General features: G+C 37.6%; 1 protein-coding gene and 1 pseudogene across 3 annotated transcripts in view; one reads left to right on the forward strand and one right to left on the reverse strand.

The window, feature by feature from the left end:
• The window catches only part of UBR1 (ubiquitin protein ligase E3 component n-recognin 1), a 150,863-nt gene that overhangs the window by 75,359 nt on the left and 52,076 nt on the right, over positions 1–23,428 (reverse strand). For all 3 annotated transcript variants that reach the window (XM_032417970.1, XM_032417971.1, XM_032417972.1), the window contains exons 11-21: positions 21,153–21,251; positions 19,177–19,334; positions 16,884–16,983; positions 16,192–16,320; positions 12,652–12,832; positions 9,767–9,828; positions 9,376–9,486; positions 6,785–6,850; positions 6,426–6,527; positions 2,550–2,613; positions 454–578 (exon numbers count right to left, since the gene is read on the reverse strand). In XM_032417970.1, the coding sequence (XP_032273861.1) occupies positions 454–578; positions 2,550–2,613; positions 6,426–6,527; positions 6,785–6,850; positions 9,376–9,486; positions 9,767–9,828; positions 12,652–12,832; positions 16,192–16,320; positions 16,884–16,983; positions 19,177–19,334; positions 21,153–21,251 (1,197 nt within the window). The remainder of the gene's footprint in view (positions 1–453; positions 579–2,549; positions 2,614–6,425; positions 6,528–6,784; positions 6,851–9,375; positions 9,487–9,766; positions 9,829–12,651; positions 12,833–16,191; positions 16,321–16,883; positions 16,984–19,176; positions 19,335–21,152; positions 21,252–23,428) is intronic.
• On the forward strand, positions 6,987–8,977 carry LOC116640234 (annotated as a pseudogene).

Here is a 23,428-nt window from a genome sequence, read left to right on the forward strand (position 1 = left end):
TTTTATTTTAAGGTAAACAAAAAGTCAGGGAGTTTCTTGTTCTAAGATGTTTTCCAAATAGCTATAATGTTTCTGGGCGCCTGGGTGGCTCAGTTGGTTAAGCGACTGCCTTCGGCTCAGGTTATGATCCTGGAGTCCCGGGATCGAGTCCTGCGTCGGGCTCCTTGCTCAGCGAGGAGTCTGCTTCTCCCTCTGACCCTCCCCCCCTCATGCTCTCTCTCTCTCAAATAAATAAAATCTTTAAAAAAAATAATAATAAAAAAAACCCAAAAAACAAATAGCTATAATGTTTCTTAAATGTTTCCTAATGCCCCGAAGTCCAGAATTAAAGTTTAGATCTGGAAAATTTGCCAAATAGATTTTCCTCAAACTTCATAGTAGTTTCCAATTAACAAAAAAGAAAAAAAAATCCCATCTTAAGGTGAATGGAGTAAAAAACCGTATTGGACTTACATTCTCAGGTAAATTTTTGGCAATGGCACTATGTGGCATGGGTTCAATACAAAGCAAGTGAATAATTTCTCTCATTGTGACCTCTTCTTTGGTCACATTTCCCACTCCAGGTACATAACGCTCTCCTAATACAAACAATGAAAAAAAACAGTAAAACCATTATTTTCTATTCAAATCTCTTCTACCAGGAACACTTATACACAGAACAATGCAGTAAGTCCATGAGAAAGGGACCAAAAATTATTTGCACATGTTCCAAAATCTGAATAAAATTATGTAAAAGCCAGAGGAAGAAAAATGAAGAGATCTAAAAACACAGGCTTTCTTGTAATTTATACACACACAAACACACAGAGGTACACATATACATTATCAACAAGGCCCCTCAATTAAATTAGCATGTGCTTCTAAATCAGAAAACAAAGCACATGGCATTGAAAAAGTAGTGGCCATTGTTGAACGATAGCTTTTCTTTCAAGATCTTCCTCAATTTTGTCTCTACTTGTTATTTTAAGAAAGAACAAAGTGAAACTCAAAAACAAAATACTTAAAATAATATGTATCAGGAATGAGTGGTGTTGCTAAAATGCCCACATGATCACATTTCCATTTTTCATCTCAATAAACTGCCAAATGGAGAGAGAAAATATAGTTAACTATGGGAACTTCATTGGTGTCATATCATCTAATTCCAATTGCCTTAAGAAGGCCTATGATAACTGGCCTTATGTCACCACTGATTTTCAATACTACAGCATGTATAAAAAGTCCTATGATATTTATAACAAGGTTATTTTAAAGATAGGAAACTTTTGCCTAAGAGATTTGATAAATTCTACACATTAGCCAAAGAATGACTTTTTGTGAAGTGAATTCATTTCAAACAGATCATTCCTCTTAACATTTGTAAAGCACTTTGTAACTTTCAATTTCCTTTCACCTAAAACAATATTCCCTAGAAGTTCAGTGCTAGAAGGAACTTTAGAGATCATACAGATTAGCTTCTAGTTTTACAAGTCAGGAATCTGAGACCCAAAGAATATAGATGGCATGCTCTTGATAGTTAATATATTATAAATAATGGAAGTATAATAATATAATGTATAACAATACAATATGTAATTACTATAGAATATAATTACATATATATTACTTACACATATATATTAATGATATATATTAAATGTTGACTCCTGAAAGTAATGAACTTATTATACTTAAGAATATAGCAAGTATTAACCAAGAATCAAATCACATAGGAGGAAAAACCCAATAAATCTGGATAAACACAATAACAGAAAAATAACAGTAGCAATAATAAAACAATAAAAATATAAAATAGCAAAAATTTAATACAGTACTAGAAATTCTTCATATAGTATTCCAAGAACAAACATTAAAATTCCCCTCAAGTTTTTATAATTTAATAAAGTATAGCATTAATTTAAAAATCTTTTACACATGTATATCTCATTTAGCAATTAAGGTTTATCATACTTCCTGCTGAGACAAGCAGCCAGTCAGTAACTAATTCTTTCACAACAAGTAAAATGAACCCATGTTTTCAGATTTAACTAATGGCTAGAATCCTCACTAGGAACTACTAATATAAAGCCATGTCTGCTGCAGTAAAGTAAGAAACAACAGCCAGAATGAGAAGTTAAGAACTTTTACTTAGCTGATAAAATCAATAAAGACTATAAAATGAACATAAAAAAATAAAAGTATGGCCAGTATTGCACAAAGTAATTCAATAGAATGACACGATGAAAATATTTTAGACCTGAAATTTCATATATAAATAAGATTTTCAGCAGTCAATGTACAGATATTTTTCATCTACATTTCTAAGTAGGATAATTGTATTCCAGACCTCTACAAACAAGACCAAACAATTATAAATCAGGTACTGAAAAATAAAGATATAATAGAGCTGTGCTTTTTTAAAAGCTGGGTTTCTAAATGTATCAATCATATTAGTCACATTAATATTCTATGCTATGTTTGGGAAGAGAGTAAAATGATAAATTACAGTTTTTATTAACGTTCTCTCTAAAAAGAACTCATATCCTATTTCAAACATGTTTTAATCTTACCTACAATATAGATGAGGACTTGAAGCATTTCTTCTATTAATGTATTATATTGTTTAATCAAATCCTATTAAATCAAAAAAGAATAAATTAGTTACATATGAACCAAAAGCTTTCATAAAACATACATTTCTGGATCAGGCTCATGGCCCATGCAGTCCAGTATTTTCCTCAGACTAGAACAGATTATTAGGTGAATAACTCCCTTTTTTGACATCAAATTCCACAAGGTTCACAATACCTGGCAAGTAATAACTCAATAAAAATATTATTGTTTTCATTATCATTACCATAGAGCCTTAAGTCAACAAACTAATTCTAATGACTTCCTTCTTATCTGGGTTGGTGGGACAGTGGCTTCAAATAATAGATACCAGCTACGGTGACAGTAGCTTTCCTTAACACATCTCTTATTTAAGCAATGTAGCAAATTAGATACTCATTTTTACATTGAGTATAAAACATGACTAAAAATTAGCTTTGTATTTTATATCCTATTCTTTGGTTCTTTGCAACTAACTTCTAATGTGAAAGCATAAAATAAATTCATAAATTCAAAGTAGGTAAGGACTAATTTATAAGTTCGTATCAAATTTTAAAGCAATGAAGGATGATGAAACTGTATAGGACAACAAATAATAAATTGTGAAAAATGTAACAATACAATAAATGAAGAATATCCTTACTAAATAAGGAATTCTGACAAAAACAGAAAAAGGATGAAGGACTAGAAAGATAATTTATTATCAGAAAGGGGGAGAAAAAGGCCAGTAATCATGAAAACATGATCAGCCTCACTGCTAATTAAAGAACTACACCTACAAATGAAAGACCAGCTTTCACCTACTGCATCAACAAAGATTAAAAATACGAGTGCCATACTGGTACATCTGGTAAAAATACCAGATGTACATACTGCTAAAGAGTGTAAATCTGAGTAACTTTTAAGAGTCTTAAGAAAAAAAAAAAGAGTCTTAAGAAAGAGCACATTGTTTTCTTCAGCAAATCCACTTTTAAAAATTTATCTTAACAAAATAATTAGGCAAGTGTTTAAACTGAGGTGCAGAGATGTTTCTGAGACCAAAAAAACTAGAAAACCGCTTCAGCAATAGGGGACTAAGGTATAATGCAATCATACAGTGCAATAATATATAGCCATTAAAAATTATGACATAAAAAATGATGTGGCTATGTATTTAATGACAAGAAAAAATATAGCAAATATCTCATTAAGAAGAGAAAGCAAATTACAAAAAAGCACATACAAAATGATCCAATTTTTGGTGTAAAAACAAGACACCAAAACTTAAAAAGTGATCATTTCTAAATTCAGCAAAGTCACAGGATGTAAAATCAATGGCAGAAATCTGTTGCATTTCCACACACCAATAATGAAGCAGCAGAAAAAGAAATCAAGGAATCGATCCCATCTGCAACTGCACCACAAACAAGAATATACCTAGGAATAAATCTAACTATAGAAGTAAAAGATGTGTACTCTGAAAACTATAGAATATTTATGAAAGAAACTGAAGAGGACATAAAGAAATGGAAAAGCATTCCATGCTTATGGATTAGAAGAACAAACACTGTTAAAATGTCTATACTACCCAAAGCAATCTACACATTTAATGCAACACCTATCGAATACCACAAGCATTTTTCACAGAGCTAGAACAAACAATCCTAAAATTTGTATGGAACTACAGAAGACCCTGAAGAGCCAAAGCAATTCTAAAAAGGAAAAACAAAACTGGAGGGGTGCCTGAGTGGCTCAGTTGTTAAGCGTCTGCCTTCGGCTCAGGTCATGATCCCAGGGTCCTGGGATCGAGCCCCGCATCGGGCTCCCTGCTCAGCGGGAAGCCTGCTTCTCCCTCTCACACTCCCCTTGCTTGTTTTCCCTCTCTTGCTGTCCCTCTCTCTGTCAAATAAATAAATAAATAAATAAAATCTTTAAAAAAAAGAAAAGAAAAGAAAAACAAAACTGGAGGCATCACGATTCCGGATTGCAAGCTATATTACAAACCTGGAGTCATCAAGATAGTATGGTATTGGCACAAAAACAGACACATAGATCAATGGAACAGAACAGAGAACCCAGAAGTGGACCCTCAACTCTACGGTCAACTAATCTTCAACAGAGCAGGAAAGAATATCCAATAGAAAAAAGTCTCTTCAACAAATAGTGTTAGGGCAACTGGACAGCATCATGCAGAAGAATGAAACTGGATCACTTTTGTACATCATACACAAAAATAAATTCAAAATGGATGAAAGACCTTAATATGAGACAGGAAATCATCAAAATCCTAGAGGGGAACACAGGCAGAAATCTCTTTGACCTCGGCCATAGTCACCAAAGGCAAGGGAAACAAAAGCAAAAATGAATGACTGGGACTTCATCAAGATAAAAAGCTTCTGCACAGCGAAAGAAACAATCAACAAAACTAAAAGGCAGCTTTCGGAATGGGATATTTGCAAACGACATATCTGATAAAGGGTTAGTATCCAAAATCTATAAAGAACTTAATAAACTCGATACCCAAAAAACAAATCATCCAGTTAAGAAATGGACAGAAGACATGAATAGACACTTTTCCAAGAAGACAACCAGATGGCTAACAGATACATGAAAAGATGCTCAACATCACTCATCATCAGGGAAATACAAATCAAAACCATGATGAGATACCACCTCACACCTGTCAGAAATGCTAAAATTAACAACACAAGAAACAACGGGTGTTGGCAAGGATGTGGAGAAAGGGGAACCCTCTTGCACTGTTGGTGGGAATGCAAACGGGTACAGCCACTCTGGAGAACAGTTTGGAGGTTCCTCAAAAAGTTAAAAATAGAAATACCCTATGATCCAGCAATTGCACTAACCCAAAGGATACAAAAATACAGATTTGAAGGGGTATATGCACCCCGATGTTTATAGCAGCATTATCAACAATAGCCAAACTGTGGAGAGAGCCCAAATGTCCATCGACTGATGAATGGATAAAGAAGATGTGGTATATATATATACAATGGGATATTATTCAGTCATCAAAAAGAATGAAATCTTGCCATTTGCAACAATGTGGATGGAGCTAAAGTGTATTATGCTAAGAGAAATAAGTCAGTCAGAGAAAGACAAACACCGTGTGATCTCACTCATATGTGGAATTTAAGAAAGAAAACAGATGAGCATATGGGAAGGTGGAAAAGAAAAGGAGAGAGGGAAACAAGCCATAAGTGACTTTTTTTTTAAGATTTTATTTATTTGACAGAGAGAGCAGGAGAAAGCACAAGCAGGGGGAGCGGTAGGCAGAAGGAGAGGGAGAAGCAGGCTTCCCTGCTGAGTAGGGAGTCCAATGCAGGGCTTGATCCCAGGGCCCTGGGATAATGACCTGAGCCAAAGGCCGATGCTTAACCAACTGAGCCACCCAGGCACCCCGCCATAATTGACTCTTAACGCAAGAGAACAAATGAAGGGTTGATGGAGGGAGGTGGGTGGGGGATGCGCTAGATGGGTGATGGGTATTAAAGAGGGCACTTGTGATGAGCACTGGGTGTTGTATATAAGTGATGAATCAGTGAATTCTACTCCAGAAACCAATATTGCACTATATGTTAACTAACAACATTAAAAAAAAAAAAAGTGATCATTTCTAGGAGGCAGACTGTTTCATGTGATTTTTCTTATTATTAATCTATATATTCTAAATTTTTATAAAGAGTATATGTGTGCATATGTAGATATATATGCATGTTGTATGTATATGTGTGATTTTTGGAAATATACCTAAAGATAAAAAATCCTAAATATGATTAAAATTGTTAACAAAAATATTTCCTTTGGAATTAATTCACATATCTGTTTCTGTTGCTTACCTGGTCTTTTGTGGATATAGTCTTATTAAAAGCATCAGCAAGTTCATACCTCTGAAGTACCAGTAACAAGAACTTATTGGGATCCATTAAAGATGCACCAATCTGTGAAAGAAATGCAGCATCACAGTTCTACATGTATTAAATGAAGAAACATTTGTCTCTAGTAGGACTGTCAGAAATAGTATAGAGTCTGCAGAAGATAATGTAGTAGTCCCTTTCGTTTTTATGATGCCATATTCCGTTTTAACAATGAGAAAATTTTAAATAAAGTTAAAAATAATTATAGTATCTTTTCTCATTACAAGGGATCTAAGAAGGAAAGTTAAGACATAAATATCCAAAGTAATTTCAATAGGTACCTGAAGCATAATGATATCTTTATCATACATTTCTTCTCTGCACTTAACATCTTGGTAATAAAATACCTATAAAATAAAAGGTAGAATAGAAGCTACAAGAATTATTTTATTTTAAACAGAATTCTCAACAAAAATTATTTCTAAAACTTTCTCAAAACTAAAAATTCCAAGAACTCCTTAGTGGGAAAAAAATTGTACATCTATGAATTATTTTAAGGGATTTGTGAGATTTTGAAGGAAATATGCATGAAAATACTTGAGTTTAAAATGCTCTATATTAATTATTACTCAACAATGAAATAATTTATTTCCTCTAAGTTAAAAATGCCCACTTCAGAGTCGGTCTGGGATTGGAACCTGCTGGGGGCTGAAGGACTCGGTGGGCACCCACTTCAAGGACCCCTCCCCCTGCAGACGCTCCGCGCAGTTCGTGTTCGAGAGTGACCTGCACTTGCTGCTGCAACTGGACGCGCCTATCCCCAATGCAGCCACCCCCCCGCCCCGCGCGCTGGCAGCGCAAAGCTAAGGAAGCCGCGGGGCCGGCTCCCTCACCCATGCGGGCAGCACCGGCAGGACCCCAGGCCGAACTCCCGGCAAATCCAGCTCCAAGGCTCAGACCAGTCCCAGCAAACCTGGCAGTGACCGCTATATCCTCCATCGCAGTACTTCCCAGATGGAGGTGGTCAGTTTCCTCCTGAGCAAGGAAAACCAGCCTGCAGATAGCCAGATGCCCACCAAGAAGGAACATCAGAAAGCCTGGGCTTTGAACCTGAATGGTTTTGATGTGGAGGAAGCCAAGATCCTTCGGCTCAGTGGAAAACCACAAAATGCCCCAGAGGGTTACCAGAACAGACTGAAAGTGCTTTACAGCCAGAAGGCCATGCCTGGCTCCAGCCGGAAGACCTGCGGTTACATTCCTTCCCTGCCAGACCGAATCGTGGATGCCCCTGAAATCCGGAATGACTGAACCTTGTTGCCTGGAGCTCTGGGAATGTACTGGCTGTGGCGTTGGACAACAGTGTGTACTTGTGGAGTGCTAGCTCTGGTGACATCTTGCAGCTGCTGCAAATGGAGCAGGCTGGGGACTGTATATCCTCTGTGGCCTGGATCAAAGAGGGCAACTACGTGGCAGTGCGGAGGTGCAGCTGTGGGATGTGCAGCAGCAGAAGTGGCTTCGAAACATGACCAGTCATTCTGCCTGTGTGAGCTCCCTGTGTTGGAATAGCTATATCGTGTCCAGTGGCTCACATTCTGGCCACATCCACCACCATGATGTTTGGGTGGCAGAACACCACGTGGCCACACTGAGTGGCCACAGCCAGGAGGTATGTGGGCTGCGCTGGGCCCCAGATGGCGAACATTTGGCCAGTGGTGGCAACGATAACTTGGTCAATGTGTGGCCTAGTGCTCCTAGAGAGGGTGGCTAGGTTCTCCTGCAGACATTCACCCAGCATCAAGGGGCTGTCAAGGCTGTAGCTTGGTGTCCCTGGCAGTCCATTGTCCTGGCAACTGGAGGGGGCACCAGCGACCGACACATTCGAATCTGGAATGTCTGCTCTGGGGCCTGTCTGAGTGCTGTGGATGCTCAATCCCAGGTGTGCTCCATCCTCTGGTCTCCCCACTACAAGGAGCTCATCTCAGGCCATGGCTTTGCCCAGAACCAGTTGGTTATTTGGAAGTACCCAACCATGGCCAATGTGGCTGAGCTTAAAGGTCACACTGCCTGGGTCCTAAGTCTGACCATGAGCCCAGATGGGGCCACCACGGACTCAGCAGCAGCAGATGAGACCCTGCAGCTATGGCACTGCTTTGAGTTGGACCCTGCACGGTGGCGGGAGCAGGAGAAGGCCAGTGCAGGCAAGAGCAGCCTCACCCACCAAGGCATCTGTTAAGGACCAACTCATCACCTCAGTTGTTTGTTTTTTTTTTTTCCTAATAAAGTCATATCTCCCTCTCTTAAAAAAAAAATGTCCATTTCAATAAAAGTAAACCAATTTCTACAATCATAAAGCCATTTATCTCCCAAGTTGTAGCTTTACAAGTCCAGTTTCCCACATTTTAGGAAAAGCATTCCTCTTTATTTGCTTTAGAATGGAAGGAAAAATTGTTCAGGTAGCCTTCAGTTAAGAATGGTGGGGGGGCGCCTGGGTGGCTCAGCCAGTTAAGCATCTGCCTTCACCTCAGGTCATGATCCCAGAGTCCTGGGATCAAGTCCCACATTGGGCTCCCTGCTCAGGGGGGGAGGCTGCCTCTCCCTCTCCCCTGGCTCCTCCTCCCTGCTCATGCTCTCTCTCTGTGCCAAATAAATAAATAAAATCTTAAAAAAAAAAAAAGACTACAGGTCCCCAAGTAAGGAAATCTTCAGAAAAGACCTATATTAATGGAGAGGTTTCTGCTGGCTTTCACTTAATCTATCCACTCAATAGGATAAAACAACAAATGTCTATATGGTTACTAGAACTTTCATTTCTGAGTTTATATAAGAGAACAGAAAGTAAATAGTCAGCAAAATCCAGGGACACAAGGTAAAATTAAAGAAAAAATGATCAGAAATAGAACACACTCATAAATGTGAACAGGCCTTGCCATACCTGGCTAATGAGAGAGAGCCCATTTCTTCGCCACATCTCAGCAACAACCTGGGCAACCAATACCAGACAACGCAAAGGATATTCCACTAGTACCTCTACTTGAAAGTCCTCCTGAAACAAATGAGCAATTTTGTTATTTTTCAGAGGGCTTGGATGTGTCTCAAAGTTATGGCACTAAACAGTCCTCAGTTTTCTCATCTGTAAAATGGATGGACCTGAATGAGATAATTCCAAGTTCTTGTGATTCAGATTTCAATGTTCTTATATATAGACATAAAAGTACTGAATGGAAATTATTCAGGTAGGTTTCAAAATTTTTCTTCCCTCTCATCAACCAAAAAGTATTTAGAAATAGGATATAAGTAAATCAACACTTAATAGAGTCACTTACAAAAGGCACAAATTCATGCAGTCTTGAAACAGCTCCCAGCCTGCTTAAACGCACATGAAGACCTAACAGTTATAAAAAAGAGAGAGAAAAATGAAAAAGGAATAAACCCAGTTAATCTGTCTCATTAACTCCTCAAGTTTAGGAACTTGTGAGATGTTAATATACATTTATTGAGTTTAGAAATGCAAACTTTTGATTTCTAATTTTGAAACACAGTAGTATTAATACATTTAAGATCCTACATTGTGCAAGTTGTGTTTATACATTATGTAAAAATAATATGTTGCCTCTCAAGATATCCTTATCCTGCTCTTAAACAAGCATCAAAAGAATTGAAAACTAATTTAAGTATTTCTTCTTATAAAAAGAGAAGTGACATACAAATCACATCAATTACACCATGTGCAAAAATTAAATTAATCAAAAAGCTAATCATAGGAGCTAAAACTATAAAACTCTTAGAAGAAAACATAAGGAAAAGGCTTCAAGACATTAGATTTAGCAATAATTTCAAAAGACACTATCAACAGAGTAGAAAGGCAACCCACAGAATGGGAGAAAATATTTGCACATCATATATCTGATATCCAGTTAATATTGAGAATATATAGAAAACTGCAACAACAAAAAAATCTGATTAAAAAAACATACAAAGGACTTGAATAAACATTTCTCCAAAGAAGATATAAACACAGCCAACAAGCACAGGAAAAGATGCTCAATAATCACTAATCATTGGGGAAATGCACATCAAAACCACAATGGGCTACCACTTCACTCATTAGGATGACTATTAAAAAAACAGAAAATAAGAAGTGTTGGTGAGGATGTGGAGAAAATGGAATCCTTGTGCACTGCTAGTGGGAACGTAAAATGGTGCAGTTGCTATGAGAAAGAGTATGGAGTTTCCTCAAAAAATTAAAAAGTAGAATTACCTTATGGGCCAGTAATTCCACTTAGGATACATACCCCAAAGAATTGAAAACAAGGGCTCAAAGAGATACTTGTACACTCATATTCACAGCAACATTATTCACAACAGCCAAAAGGTGGAAGCAACCCAAGCATCCATTTGTGGATGAATGCATATGCAAAAGGTGGTATATACATACTATGGAATATTATTCAGCCTCAAAAAAGAAGGAAATTCTGATACATGCTATAAGATGGATAAACTAAGGACACTGTAGTAAGTGAAATAAGCCAGTTATAAAGGATACCTGTATGATTTCAATTACGTGAGGTACCTAGAGTAGTCAAGTCATAGAAATGGAAAGTAGAATGGTGACTGCCAGGTACTGCAGGGAGTGGGGATTGAGGTGTTATGTTGAATAGGTACAGAATTTCAGTAGGGGAAGATGAAAAATTCTGAAGATGGATGGTAGTGATGACTGCATAACAATGTGAATATACTTAATGCCATTGAATTATACATTTAAAAATGGTAAAATTATAAATTTTGTGTTATATGCATATTTTACCACAATTAAAAATATAAATGTAGGGCATCTGGCTGGCTCAGTCAGTATAGCATGCGACTCTTTTTTTTTTTTTTTAAGATTTTATTTATTTTAGAGAGAGAGAGAGAGAGCAAGTGTGTGAGACCAGGGGGCGGGGGAGGGAGAGGCAGACAGGGAGGGAGATAGAGGGGCAGAGAATGTCAAGCAGACTCCCTGCTGAGACCGGAGCCCTGCTTGATCCCATGATCCTGAGATTATGACCTGAGCTGAAATCAAGAGTCAGACACTTAACTGACTGAACCACACAGGGTTCCTGAGTATGTGACTCTTGATCTCAGGATAGTGAGCCTCAAGCCCCATGTTGGGAGTAGAGCTTCCTTACTTCCCAACTAACTAAATTAGAAAGCTGCTATCAATATTGTTTAAAAATAAATAAATAAATAAATGCACTTATATAAAGTTGCTTTAAAAAAACCTGACAGGGGGCGCCTGGGTGGCTCAGTTGGTTAAGCGACTGCCTTCAGCTCAGGTCATGATCCTGGAGTCCCTGGATCGAGTCCCGCATCGGGCTCCCTGCTCGGCAGGGAGTCTGCTTCTCCCTCTGACCCTCCCGACCCTCCCCCCTCTCATGTGCTCTCTCTCTCAGTCTCTCTCTCTCAAATAAATAAATAAAAATCTTAAAAAAAACCCAAAAACCTGACAGGGCCAATTTACACGGAAATGCAAATCAAAGAACGATTAAAGAAAATCTATGATTTCTTTCTTTGAGTGGTGAAAGGAACAAGGACACACACAACACACTGGCATAATCAGGCAGAGAAGAATGTTAAAAACCAGTAACAATGTATGTTAACTATAGTGCAATTAAAAAAAAAAACAAAAAAACCCAAATGAGAATCTAAATAAAAATTTGAAACAGGGTGCCTAGGTGGCTCAGTTGGTTAAGCGACTGCCTTCGGCTCAGGTCGTGATCCCGGGATCCTGGGATAGAGTCCCACATTGGGCTCCCCCTGCTCTGCGGGGAGCCTGCTTCTCCCTCTGCCTCTGCCTGCCACTCCCCCTGCTTGTGCTCTCTCTCTCTGTCAAATAAATAAATAAAATCTTAAAAAAAAAAAAAATTGAAACAAAAACAAACCAGCAACAAGATTTTGCTATATTTAAGTCTGAGTGGGAGATGAGTTACCAAGTTAGTCCTTAAGTGTGTATTATAAGGATCCATTAGTTGATCCAGATTAAAAAAAGGCCCAGATACACAAGCATTCTTAAATAGATGTTCTTTGAAGGACAGTGACAGCTCTTAACTGCAGTATCTGATCTGAGTATGTCTGTACATACTGAGCACAGAACAAAAATAGAAATAATTCCACTACCCTGAATATCTAAAAAACAAAGCTAATAGAAACATGCAAAAAATCAAACACTCACCAGCAAGAGTCCTAGAGAGTGGCAGATGTATGCTTACAAGATCTTCAGATACTCTGTAGGACTTAGTTTCCAGAGTATGACCACACAATTGTACTACTGTCTTGCTACTAGATATAAAACTTGTACTGCACCTCATCACAGCTTTGTGACATTCTTTATAAGCCACGAGTAAGAGCTCTTCCTAAAAGAAAAAGAAAAATGCAAATACATTAAGTTATCTACTTTACCACACCATTCAATAAATAGTCAATATAAGCACAAAATTATTTTATGTATAGCAGGGATACCTGCAGAGGATCTGCAAACTAGGTGGAAATATCAGACAGACAAACACACATGCACTATCAAAGTAAAACATTTTAAGTACCATGTAAATGGTACAGCAACTAGCCATATCACATATTTTTTGGCAACCCTCATCTTACGGAAGGCATGCATAATTATTCAAGATGAGGTCAAAGTATGCGTTGCTCATCTGGACATTTACCAAACTTTCTGAAGTCATCTACATTTGCTGTTGTCACTCTAGCTTCTGAAACTTCTTTAGGGTCTGCTTTCTGCCCTTACCAATTGATCGGAACTGCTTTTTGAAAAAAAATTCAAAGGATCTATGTAGTAACCAAATTCAGAGGGTCTTTTCCAAGTCCCCATCTTCCTTAAAATGTGTGTGGCATTGTATTCTGTTGAGTACCTTAATCTTTTTTTTTTTTTTTTAAGATTTTATTTATTGGGGCGCCTGGGTGGCTCAGTCGTTAAGCGTCTGCCTTCGGCTCAGGTCGTGGTCCCAGGGTCCTGGGATCGGGCCCTGCATCAGGCTCCCTGCTCTGCGGGAAGCCTGCTTCTCCTTCTCCCACTCTCCCTGCTTGTGTTCCCTCTGTCGCTGTGTCTCTCTCTGTCAAATAAATAAAATCTTTAAAAAAAAAAGATTTTATTTATTAATTTGAGAGAGAGAGGAAGAGCCGGGCAGGGGCACAGGCAGAGGGAGAAGCAGACTCCCTGCTAAGCAGGGAGCCCAACACGGGGCTCAATCCCAGGACCCTGGGATCACGACCTGAGTCGAAGGCAGACACTTAACCGACTAAGCCACCCAGGCACCCCTGATGAGTACCTTAATCTTTTTGAAACTTTCTTTCCCTCTGATTTTTACAAACATACTTATTCTGATACTTCTGTTATTGATTAAAGATTTCACTCAGTGATTCCTTTTTTTCCCCCCAATTCCTTCTGCCTACTAAATGAGACATTCCCAATATTCTCTTCTTACAGGTCTTTAATTTCTACCACCTCATTTAAAACTGCAGAGATGACTCTCCTAAGCTATATCATTTCTGTTTATGTGCTAGACATTCTTGCTTAGGTCTTACACTTAATTTCAAATTCAGAATATATTAAATTGGTTTGTCATCATTTCTGCTTCATTGTGTACTTCCCTTCTCAACTTCCCTTATTCTGTTAATGACACTATGATTCATACATTCATCCACACAGAAAATCTCAGAGCCACTGCATTCTGTGTGTTAGATGTTAACAGATTTTTCAGGGGAAAAAAGTTCTGTGTTCACATAAGACTGAGAAATGCTAGGTTGAACAAGATCAAGTAAGATTTTTTTAAATGCCACTGAACTTTTCAAACCCTTTAATTAATCACTGTGCTGATTTCTAAGTGGAATATTCCCAAAATTTATTTGATCATAGAATTCCTATTTTGGGATAAAATTAGTGTGAGAAACACTATCTTGAAAAGTCAGTTTTGACTCTTCTCTTCCTGGCATACTACCCCGATTTGAGTTTTCCTTATCCTAAATTTATTTTATAATCCTTATTTCCTATGGGTTCTTTCTCTTTTTCCCTGACTGCCCCCACCCTAGTTAAGATCCTGTCACCTTAGATTTAGACTTCATGGTAATCTTTCTGTTGGTTCCCTTGTCTCCTAACATTACCCTCTCCAATCTGTCATCTTCAGTGACACCCATTAATTCTTCCTGAAGCAGTGTGTTGACATTGTTACACTTTAGACATAATCAGTGTATTCACATACTGATGCCAAGGCATTATTTCCAGCTTAATTGCTCATTAATTTCATCCATAAATCCTTTGATTTATCTAGTTTTTATTCTTCCACACTGCCTGAACAGGAGTTGGACTTCCCCTTATTTCTCTGTTTACTCTGTATCTCTGCTTATGATGCCACTTTCCCCATACTTAAATTCTGCATATTCTTTTACACCCACTCAAAAATGCTTTCACAAATATGTTTTCCCAGTGGTTTGTAATTCTTTTTCCTCCCTCTTAGAGTAATTTGTTTGGACAATATTTCCTGTCCTTATTGTTCTACAAAGCTACAGTGCGAGATTAAACTGTCATGTCTGTATGACTGCTCTGAACCTGTGACCAACTGCTCACGGTGAAGCAGAAGAAAGGAGGAGAAAAGAAAGTTCACAGAAGTAGCAGAGACAATGAAGGGGCTTTTATTCTTATTGATTTTAAGGATAGGGGAGTCCTGTGGGTGTACAGGCAGATGAATGAAAGACTGGGAAATCGTAGAGGAGACAAATGAGGAAGCCAACTCCAGGAAGAAGTAGCTCAGGACCAAGAGCCTAGGTAGAGACCTTAGTTTTAGAAAGAAAGAGATGAAAAGAAAGGGACCAATTGTGAAGACACAAACTTAATGAATAGACTATGTCATGTGAGAGGTACAGAGAAACTAGAGAAAATGAAAGAATTTGATGCAGATAATGTCAGTTTTCTCAAAACAGAAATAAATGAGGTCATCCTTCCCAAAAGGGAATCTAGGGTAGGACTGTGTGTTTCAAGAGGGTTATGTTCTAAAATTATTGCATAAGGAAATATGTAAATAGTGTTTTGTTGTATTGTTTAAACCCCACAATTCCCAGAGGTAAATGAAACTACTATGGAGCACATTTTTTTAATTAAGTATAAAAACTGGATTTTCTGGGGTGCTTGGGTGGCTCAGTCGGTTAAGCATCTGACTTTTTTTTTTTAAAGATTTTATTTATTTATTTGACAGAGAGAGACACAATGAGAGAGGGAACCCAAGCAGGGCAAGTGGGAGAGGGAGAAGCAGGCTTCTCGCCGAGCAGGGAGCCCAATGCGGGACTCGATCCCAGGACCCTGGGATCATGACCTGAGTCGAAGGCAGACATTTAACGACTGAGCCACCCAGGCACCCAAGCATCTGACTCTTGATTTCGGCTCAGGTCATGATCTCAGGGTCCTGAGATCCAGTCCTCCGTTGGGCTCCATGCTCAGAGGGAAGTCTGCTTGAGATGCTTTCTCCTTCTCCCTCTGCCCCTCCCCCTGCTCATGCTCTTTCTCCCTCTCTCTAAATAAATAGAATCTTTAAAAACAAACAAAAAACAAACACTGGATTTTCCTTCTAAATTTAATAAGACAAATTCAAATACACAACTACTTAAATAATAAAATTTTACATCAAGCAAGTTGCTACATAAAACTCTACTACTAATAACCATTAGAGCACTTAAAAAGGCACTGATCCTACTAACAAATTTTACTTACGTCACAAGCGCACCACTCTTGGAACATGAGTAAAATATTCTTTAATTGCATCTGTATAGCAATGGCAGCCTCCCAGTCAGGATCCACTTCTATGTGTTGCCCAACCTGTCTTCTGATTTCTTCCATTCCCTATAAGAAAAGAGTGATTTATATATATATATATATATATATATAGTACGCCCTCTTTCTTTGCTCCTCTACTGTCAAAATATAAAATTGTTAGGATTCATATTCATATATGCATAGCTTTTTTAACATGGCTATTATACAAGGTCAGAATGCATGGGTTCAAATCCCAGCTGTCACTTTCTAGCTGCATGTGACCCTGGTCAAATTATTTCTAGACTTCAATTCCCTTATATGGAAAATGAAAATAATAATAGTAACAGCCTCATAAGATTGCTATGATGCTCAGCAGAGATAATGCATGTAAAATGGTTACTACCATATCACATAATAAGCATTCAATAAACATTAAAGAGTAATAGCAGCAGTTAACTAAAGTAACAGAATTATACCTATTAAAGATCTATTAAAGCAGGATCAGTGAGGCAGTGTTTAAATTTTATTACTACTTTACTAGATATAGTCTTCCTCAAATAACAAACAGAATTTGCTTAAAACAAAGAAAGACTGGGGCTAAATTTTTAAAAATAAATTTATTTTACTGATGTACAGAAGAACTATCATACCTGCATACAGGTAAGAATCTTCAAAAAAGACCGAAAACCTTCAAGGAACTGCATTCTTAATCTTTCTGTCCATGCTGTGGGCTTGCTGATTAGGATATACCTATCATTTCAAAAGACAAAGAAATATTTCACTTTCCCATTCTGAGATAATTTTAAAGTTCTCAAAGCTACAGACAATGTTGATTCATCAACATTATGGATTCTAATTTCTTAAAATAATTAGACGCTCTGCGCAGAGCTAGGATTATCCCAGCAAAATGTGAAGGCTCTATGAGAGGCGGCTGTCAAAGTTAAGCCTGACTTCTCTACTCAGAAGTTGTTCTGCTTAATGATCCTTGGAAGCAACCTAGCCTATCACAGATGGACAACAATAGTACAGATTTTCTAGTTGCTCAAAATATGTGAATTTCCCCTTTTCCTTGTCATTAGAGATTCCTCTGTTTAGGTAAGGATGTAGGAGAGAAGTTGTAATAACAATCAAAAGACTGGGAAAACGTTAAAGTTAACATCTAAACCAGCAACCCTAAAATTTTAACATACGGTAAAGTATCTAGGGATGTGCTGACTCTAAATTATTCATTGTAGAGAATAACTATATTCAGAAATACATAAAATAAAATAAAATGTGATAAAACAATGAGGTGATTATGCACCACTTCCCTGGATAAAAAAATAACTCAGCTACAAGAATATTTCACAGTAATGAGGCCCATAGTAAAAAGATTTTTCCTGTACATTAGACCAAGGAATAATAAATACACCGATTTAACATTGTTAAGTTTAAGTACAGTCATTTGGCATTTTTGTGCATTTTGTGCTTTTTTGTTTTTGCATACATGTAATTTATGCATAATTTGTGAAGCACACTGGCTAAATAGTGATTCACTACTGAATTCATCTACCATCTCTGTACTGAAATTGTGGTAATGTAATAATTTGCTGAACTTTAGAGAAAGATTTATAATCATATTTAAAAACTGAGAAATTTGAAAAGGTCTGGAAACTTTCTCCTTAGTAATATCAAGGATCCAATGCATAATTTCAGAAATCTGTCAAATGTACTTTTTAAAAAATATTTATTTATTTGAGAGAGAAAGAGAGAGAGAAGGTCGGCACGTGGGGAGGGGCAGAGGGAAAGGGAAAGAAGCAGGTTCCCTGCTGAGCCACCAGTGCAGGGCTCTATCTCACGAACCTAAGATCATGACCTGAGCCAATATCAACAGCTGGTCACTTAACTGACTAAGCACCCAGGTGCCCCTGTCAAATGTATTTTTAAGCAAACCAAACTATTTCTAGGTTAGTTTGGAAGCCTGTTTCCACCTCTCTATGCCCTAACCGGTCACTAAAAGAGGTAGACAAAATTAGAATGATTTTTTCCCCTGGGGACTAGAAATAATTAATCCTATACACCTTGAAGCTCTTTACTTTAAATGGTGAACTAAATGAAATTTATTTTGTTTTAATATATTCTTTTTTTTTCCAAGATTTTATTTATTTATTTTGACAGAGAAAGTGACAGCGAGAGAGGGAACACAAGTAGGGGGAGTGGGAGAGGGAGAAGCAGGCTTCCCGCTGAGCAGGGAGCCCGATTGGGGGCCCAATCCCAGGACCCCAGGATCATGACCTGAGCCGAAGGCAGACGATTAACGACTCAGCCCCCCAGGTGCCCATTTAAAAGAATTTTTTGAAGCTTGTGGTTTATTGAATACTTGATATATCACAACCCTTATAATATTCACCAATTCTAAAATAAATGGAAACTTACTTCCTTTTAAGTCCAACAATCCCAAAAGTGATCTATCATGTGATTCCAACTTTAGTTTAAAAGGAAATTCCATCCTCTTAAGCAAAAAAACTTAAGAAACCCCTGATGAGCATTAATAATTTGGTTGTACGTATGAAAAAGGGAATTAAAAAGAAACTCAGATCAACAAGATTATCTGAAACTATGTACAAATAGACTATGTAAAAGGAACAAAACCAAAGTGCATGAGTGAGAGTGAGTGGAAGGCATGGCAGTTATGATGGAGATTCATTTAGTGACCCCAAGAGACCCAAAGTTTCTGTAACAGGCCCCTCCTCAATACCTTCTTTGTTAACCTGGCTGTAACTCTCTAAGAAGCCTTCACTTAAAACATTTATTGACATGAGACAGTTAACAGTTCTTTGTACTTGCCATCATTATAAGGAGAATTCTAAATAACCAAAAGGATTGTAAGTTTATTTATAAAATGGAATATATAAGCACACTGTAATTAACAGGTACCCTTACCATTTCACTTGAACAACTTACTTTAAATCACATATTACTGCATATACTCTTCCCAATTTGTCCTGGCTATAACCCTGGAAGTTGAATTTATTGTTCCTGTCCAAGTATTCAGGCAAAACTTCTAGCAGGGTTTCAGTAATGACAGAGATAACATTCTGTTCTTCAATAAGATGTCGAGCCTGCAGAATATTTCAAGAATATTCTTTATTATTAACTCATGATAGTATGGACTTAATTTATTCATTCATTTGGTTGGTCAGTGAGTCATTTTAAATAAATGTTTCAAATAAATGCATCAAACACAGTCCTTAGTCTCACAGAACAGTAAATTCAGAGAAGTTATTTTCTAAAAGTAAAAATTCCCTACTCCTCAGTAACACCTGTCTGGACACTCCAAGCCCATCACGTAGGTTACCTACATAAATGTTCACCATCGGTAATCACACAATGAGCAAAGTAGAACACAGATACACTTCATGACTTCTATCATATTACTATCTATTCTATCATATTACTATCTGTTACTATCTCCCTGTCACTCCTAATCCACTGTCTCTTCTCCATCCTTTTCTCTGGCCTTTGAAATGGGAAAGTAAAAATATTTAACCAAACTATCCAGAAGAAACATGAAAAGTAGTAGTATTAAAAAAAAAAAAAAGCAGAATTCTCCACTCTCCTCCCAAGCCTATACAGTACCATATCAGCACCTATTTCATGCAAATGCTTGAGAGTAGTCTCTCCTCCTGCTTTGTTTTATCTTAATCTATACCCCTGCCCCCAAACAATAACTAAAGAATAAAAGAATAGCAAAAAAAGTAATTTGGGTATTGAAAAGACAGGGCTCTCAAGTTAGTCTAGAATCTGAGAAACCAGTTCTGGACTTCACCTTCAGGGATCAGGACTATTGGATAACGGTCATGCCATCACTACCACTCCAAAGCTATCTTGTCCTTGGGTCCCACTAAAGTATACTTCACATGCAGATACCACTGAATTATTATTCAGTTTTCCAAATGAAATTAGCGCAATATAGTACTGACATTGTTTTAATTTGATTCAATACTAGGCAAAGTTCTTTTTTTTTTTACTTTTTTTTTATTATGTTATGTTAATCACCATACGTTACATCATTAGTTTTTGATGTAGTGTTCCATGATTCATTGTTTGCGTATAACACCCAGTGCTCTATTCAGTACGTGCCCTCTTTAATACCCATCACCAGGCTAACCCATCCCCCCACCCCCCTCCCTCAACAACCCTCAGTTTGTTTCTCAGAGTCCATAGTCTCTCATGGTTCGTCTCCCCCTCCGATTCCCCCCCCTTCATTTTTCCCTTCCTGCTATCTTCTTCTTCTTTTTTTTTTTTAACATATAATGTATTATTTGTTTCAGAGGTACAGGTCTGTGATTTAACAGTCTTACACAATTCACAGCGCTCACCATAGCACATACCCTCCCCAATGTCTATCACCCAGCCACCCCCCACCACTCCAGCAACCCTCAGTTTGTTTCCTGAGATTAAGAATTCCTATCAGTGAGGTCATATGATACACGTCTTTCTCTGTTTGACTTATTTCGCTCAGCATAATACCCTCCAGTTCCAACCACGTCGTTGCAAAAGGCAAGATTTCATTCCTTTTGATGGCTGCATAATATTCCTTTGTGTGTGTGTGTGTGTGTGTGTGTGTGTGTGTGTGTGTGTGTGTGTATACCACATCTTCTTTATCCATTCATCTGTTGATGGACATCTAGGCTCTTTCCATAGTTTGGCTATTGCGGACATTGCTGCTATAAACATCAGGGTGCATGTACCTCTTTCGATCCCTACATTTGTATCTTTGGGGTAAATACCCAGTAGTGCAATTGCTGGGTCGTATGGTAGCTCTATTTTCAACTTTTTGAGGAACCTTCATACTGTTTTCCAGAGTGGCTGCAAAGTTCTTAAAAAGCAAAACAGGTTTTACTTGCAAAGGTTGCAAAGAAATGATCAATACATACCAGAGTAGGAACAGTAAACATCTGAACTGAGAGTGCAGTTACTGAGATACTTCTGTCATGATCATCACTGATATATTCTTTTTGCAGCTGTTTATAATACTGAAAAATATAGTAAATGGAAAATCAATTATAAATTACTGAAAACTTTTAAAATCCCAATTTTAATAGCTGCTGATTTATTTCCATGCATATGATTAAAAGTATTATAATTCCTATTTCTTAAGATGTATTTTTTAAGTAATCTCTACACCCAACATGGGGCTTGAACTTACAACCACCCCAAGATCAAGAGTTGCCTGCTCTACTGACTGAGCCAGACAGGTGCCCCTATAATTCCTATTTCTAAAGGGAAGACGGGGTGCTTGGGTGGCTCAGTTGGTTGGGTGGCTGCCTTCGGCTCAGGTCATGACCGCAGGGTTCTGGGATCGAGCCCCACATCAGGCTCCTTGCTCAGCGGGGAGCCTGGTTCTCCCCTGCCTGCCATTCTCCCTGCTTGTGCTCTCTCTCTCTTTCTGTCTCGTGCTCTCTGTCAAATAAATAAAATCTTAAAAAAAAAAAAAATAAAGGGAAGATAATATAGTGAACAAAAATATATCAGAGAATAACAAACAAAAGACCAAATATGAACTCAGCTACCCAATCTAGCAGAGCTGTAAGTGAAAACTATAAAAAGACAAAAAACAAAACACACACACACACACACGTAAGAGTCATAGAGGACTGTGGTGGTTCCATATATCCTTTCTCTAAACAGAATCTGGGACAATCTTTAGCAGATTCTATTGCAGTGGTATACGGCAGAGGCAATATTCTAAGTATTTAAAAACTGATAGGACCCAGAAAACCAACCAATCAGATTCAATCCAACCTTAAACAGAATGGATGCTGGCTGCAAATAACTTCTTTTTTTTTTTTTTAAAGATTTTATTTATTTATTTGACAGAGAGAGACACAGCGAGAGAGGGAACACAAGCAGGGGGAGTGGGACAGGGAAAAGCAGGCTTCCCGCGGAGCAGGGAGCCCGATGTGGGGCTCGATCCCAGAACCCCGGGATCATGACCTGAGCTGAAGGCAGACGCTTAACGACTGAGCCACCCAGGCGCCCCTGCAAATAACTTCTTAACTATACTGATGCATACCAGCCAAAAATCAACCCTGATATAGTGGGAAACAAAAATAATAATACATCCACTCATGTACAAGCAGAGTGTTAGATCCTTGACCTACATATTTAATTTTATCCACTAGAATTCCTACAAAGAAGTAACCATGGTATAAAATAATCTCATTTAAGTAGAGAGAACTGCTTTTGTAGAAGAAAAAAAATTCATTTCAGATCACAGATATGGTCCAATATTCTAAGAATTTTAGAAAAATAGAGTTAATAGCTTGAGTTGTTACCATCTTTCAAGAAACTAAATGTGTTACTTTTAACACTCTACTTGTAAAATCCAGCAAGTGCAGGTATCTTGTCCCAGAGTATCATTTGCCTTCAACAGTCATTATTTCATTCTCTTTTTCTAATCCTATCCTGGATCCTACCTCTGACCTGTTCTAATTTTTACAGAACTGCCTACAACTCAAAATTAGAGGAAACAAGTATTTATTGATACCTTTTTCTTTTAATGTTACTTTATTTTTAGATATATGTAACATATATATACACACACACTTATTTATTTATTTATTTATTTATCTATTTATTTATTTATAAAGTAGGCTCCACGCCCAACTTGGGGCTTAAACTCATAACCATAAGATTAAGAGGCACATGCTCTACTGACTGAGCCAGCCAGGCACCCCCTGGATACCTTTGTATAAGGAAAAGTAAAAGATTCAAAAAGTACCTGTCATGTATTTACCTAACTTGAGAGACAGACCCCTCTCCCCACAAAATATATATATAAAACAATGTAAGGGACAGACAATAGATCAATAAAACAATATTAAAAAACTGTGAAGTTTTATCTTTATGTTTTAGCCTCAGTTAAGTAAAACTCTTGCTCGTCTCATTCCTGCCTCCCTTTAGCATGCATATCTGTTCCTTTCCCATGCTATGCCTTTCAACTAGTCACTTCTACTCTTATAATTTTACTTGTTATAAAACAGACAAATGAAGGAATGAGATCTTGCCATTTGCAACGATGTGGATGGAACTGGAGGGTATTATGCTGAGCGACATAAGTCAAACAGAGAAAGACATGTATCATATGACCTCACTGATATGAGGAATTCTTAATCTCAGGAAACAAACTGAGGGTTGCTGGAGTGGGGGG

This window comes from Phoca vitulina, unplaced genomic scaffold, assembly GCF_004348235.1.
Source record: "Phoca vitulina isolate PV1807 unplaced genomic scaffold, GSC_HSeal_1.0 scaffold20, whole genome shotgun sequence".
Taxonomy (NCBI): Eukaryota; Metazoa; Chordata; class Mammalia; order Carnivora; family Phocidae; genus Phoca; species Phoca vitulina.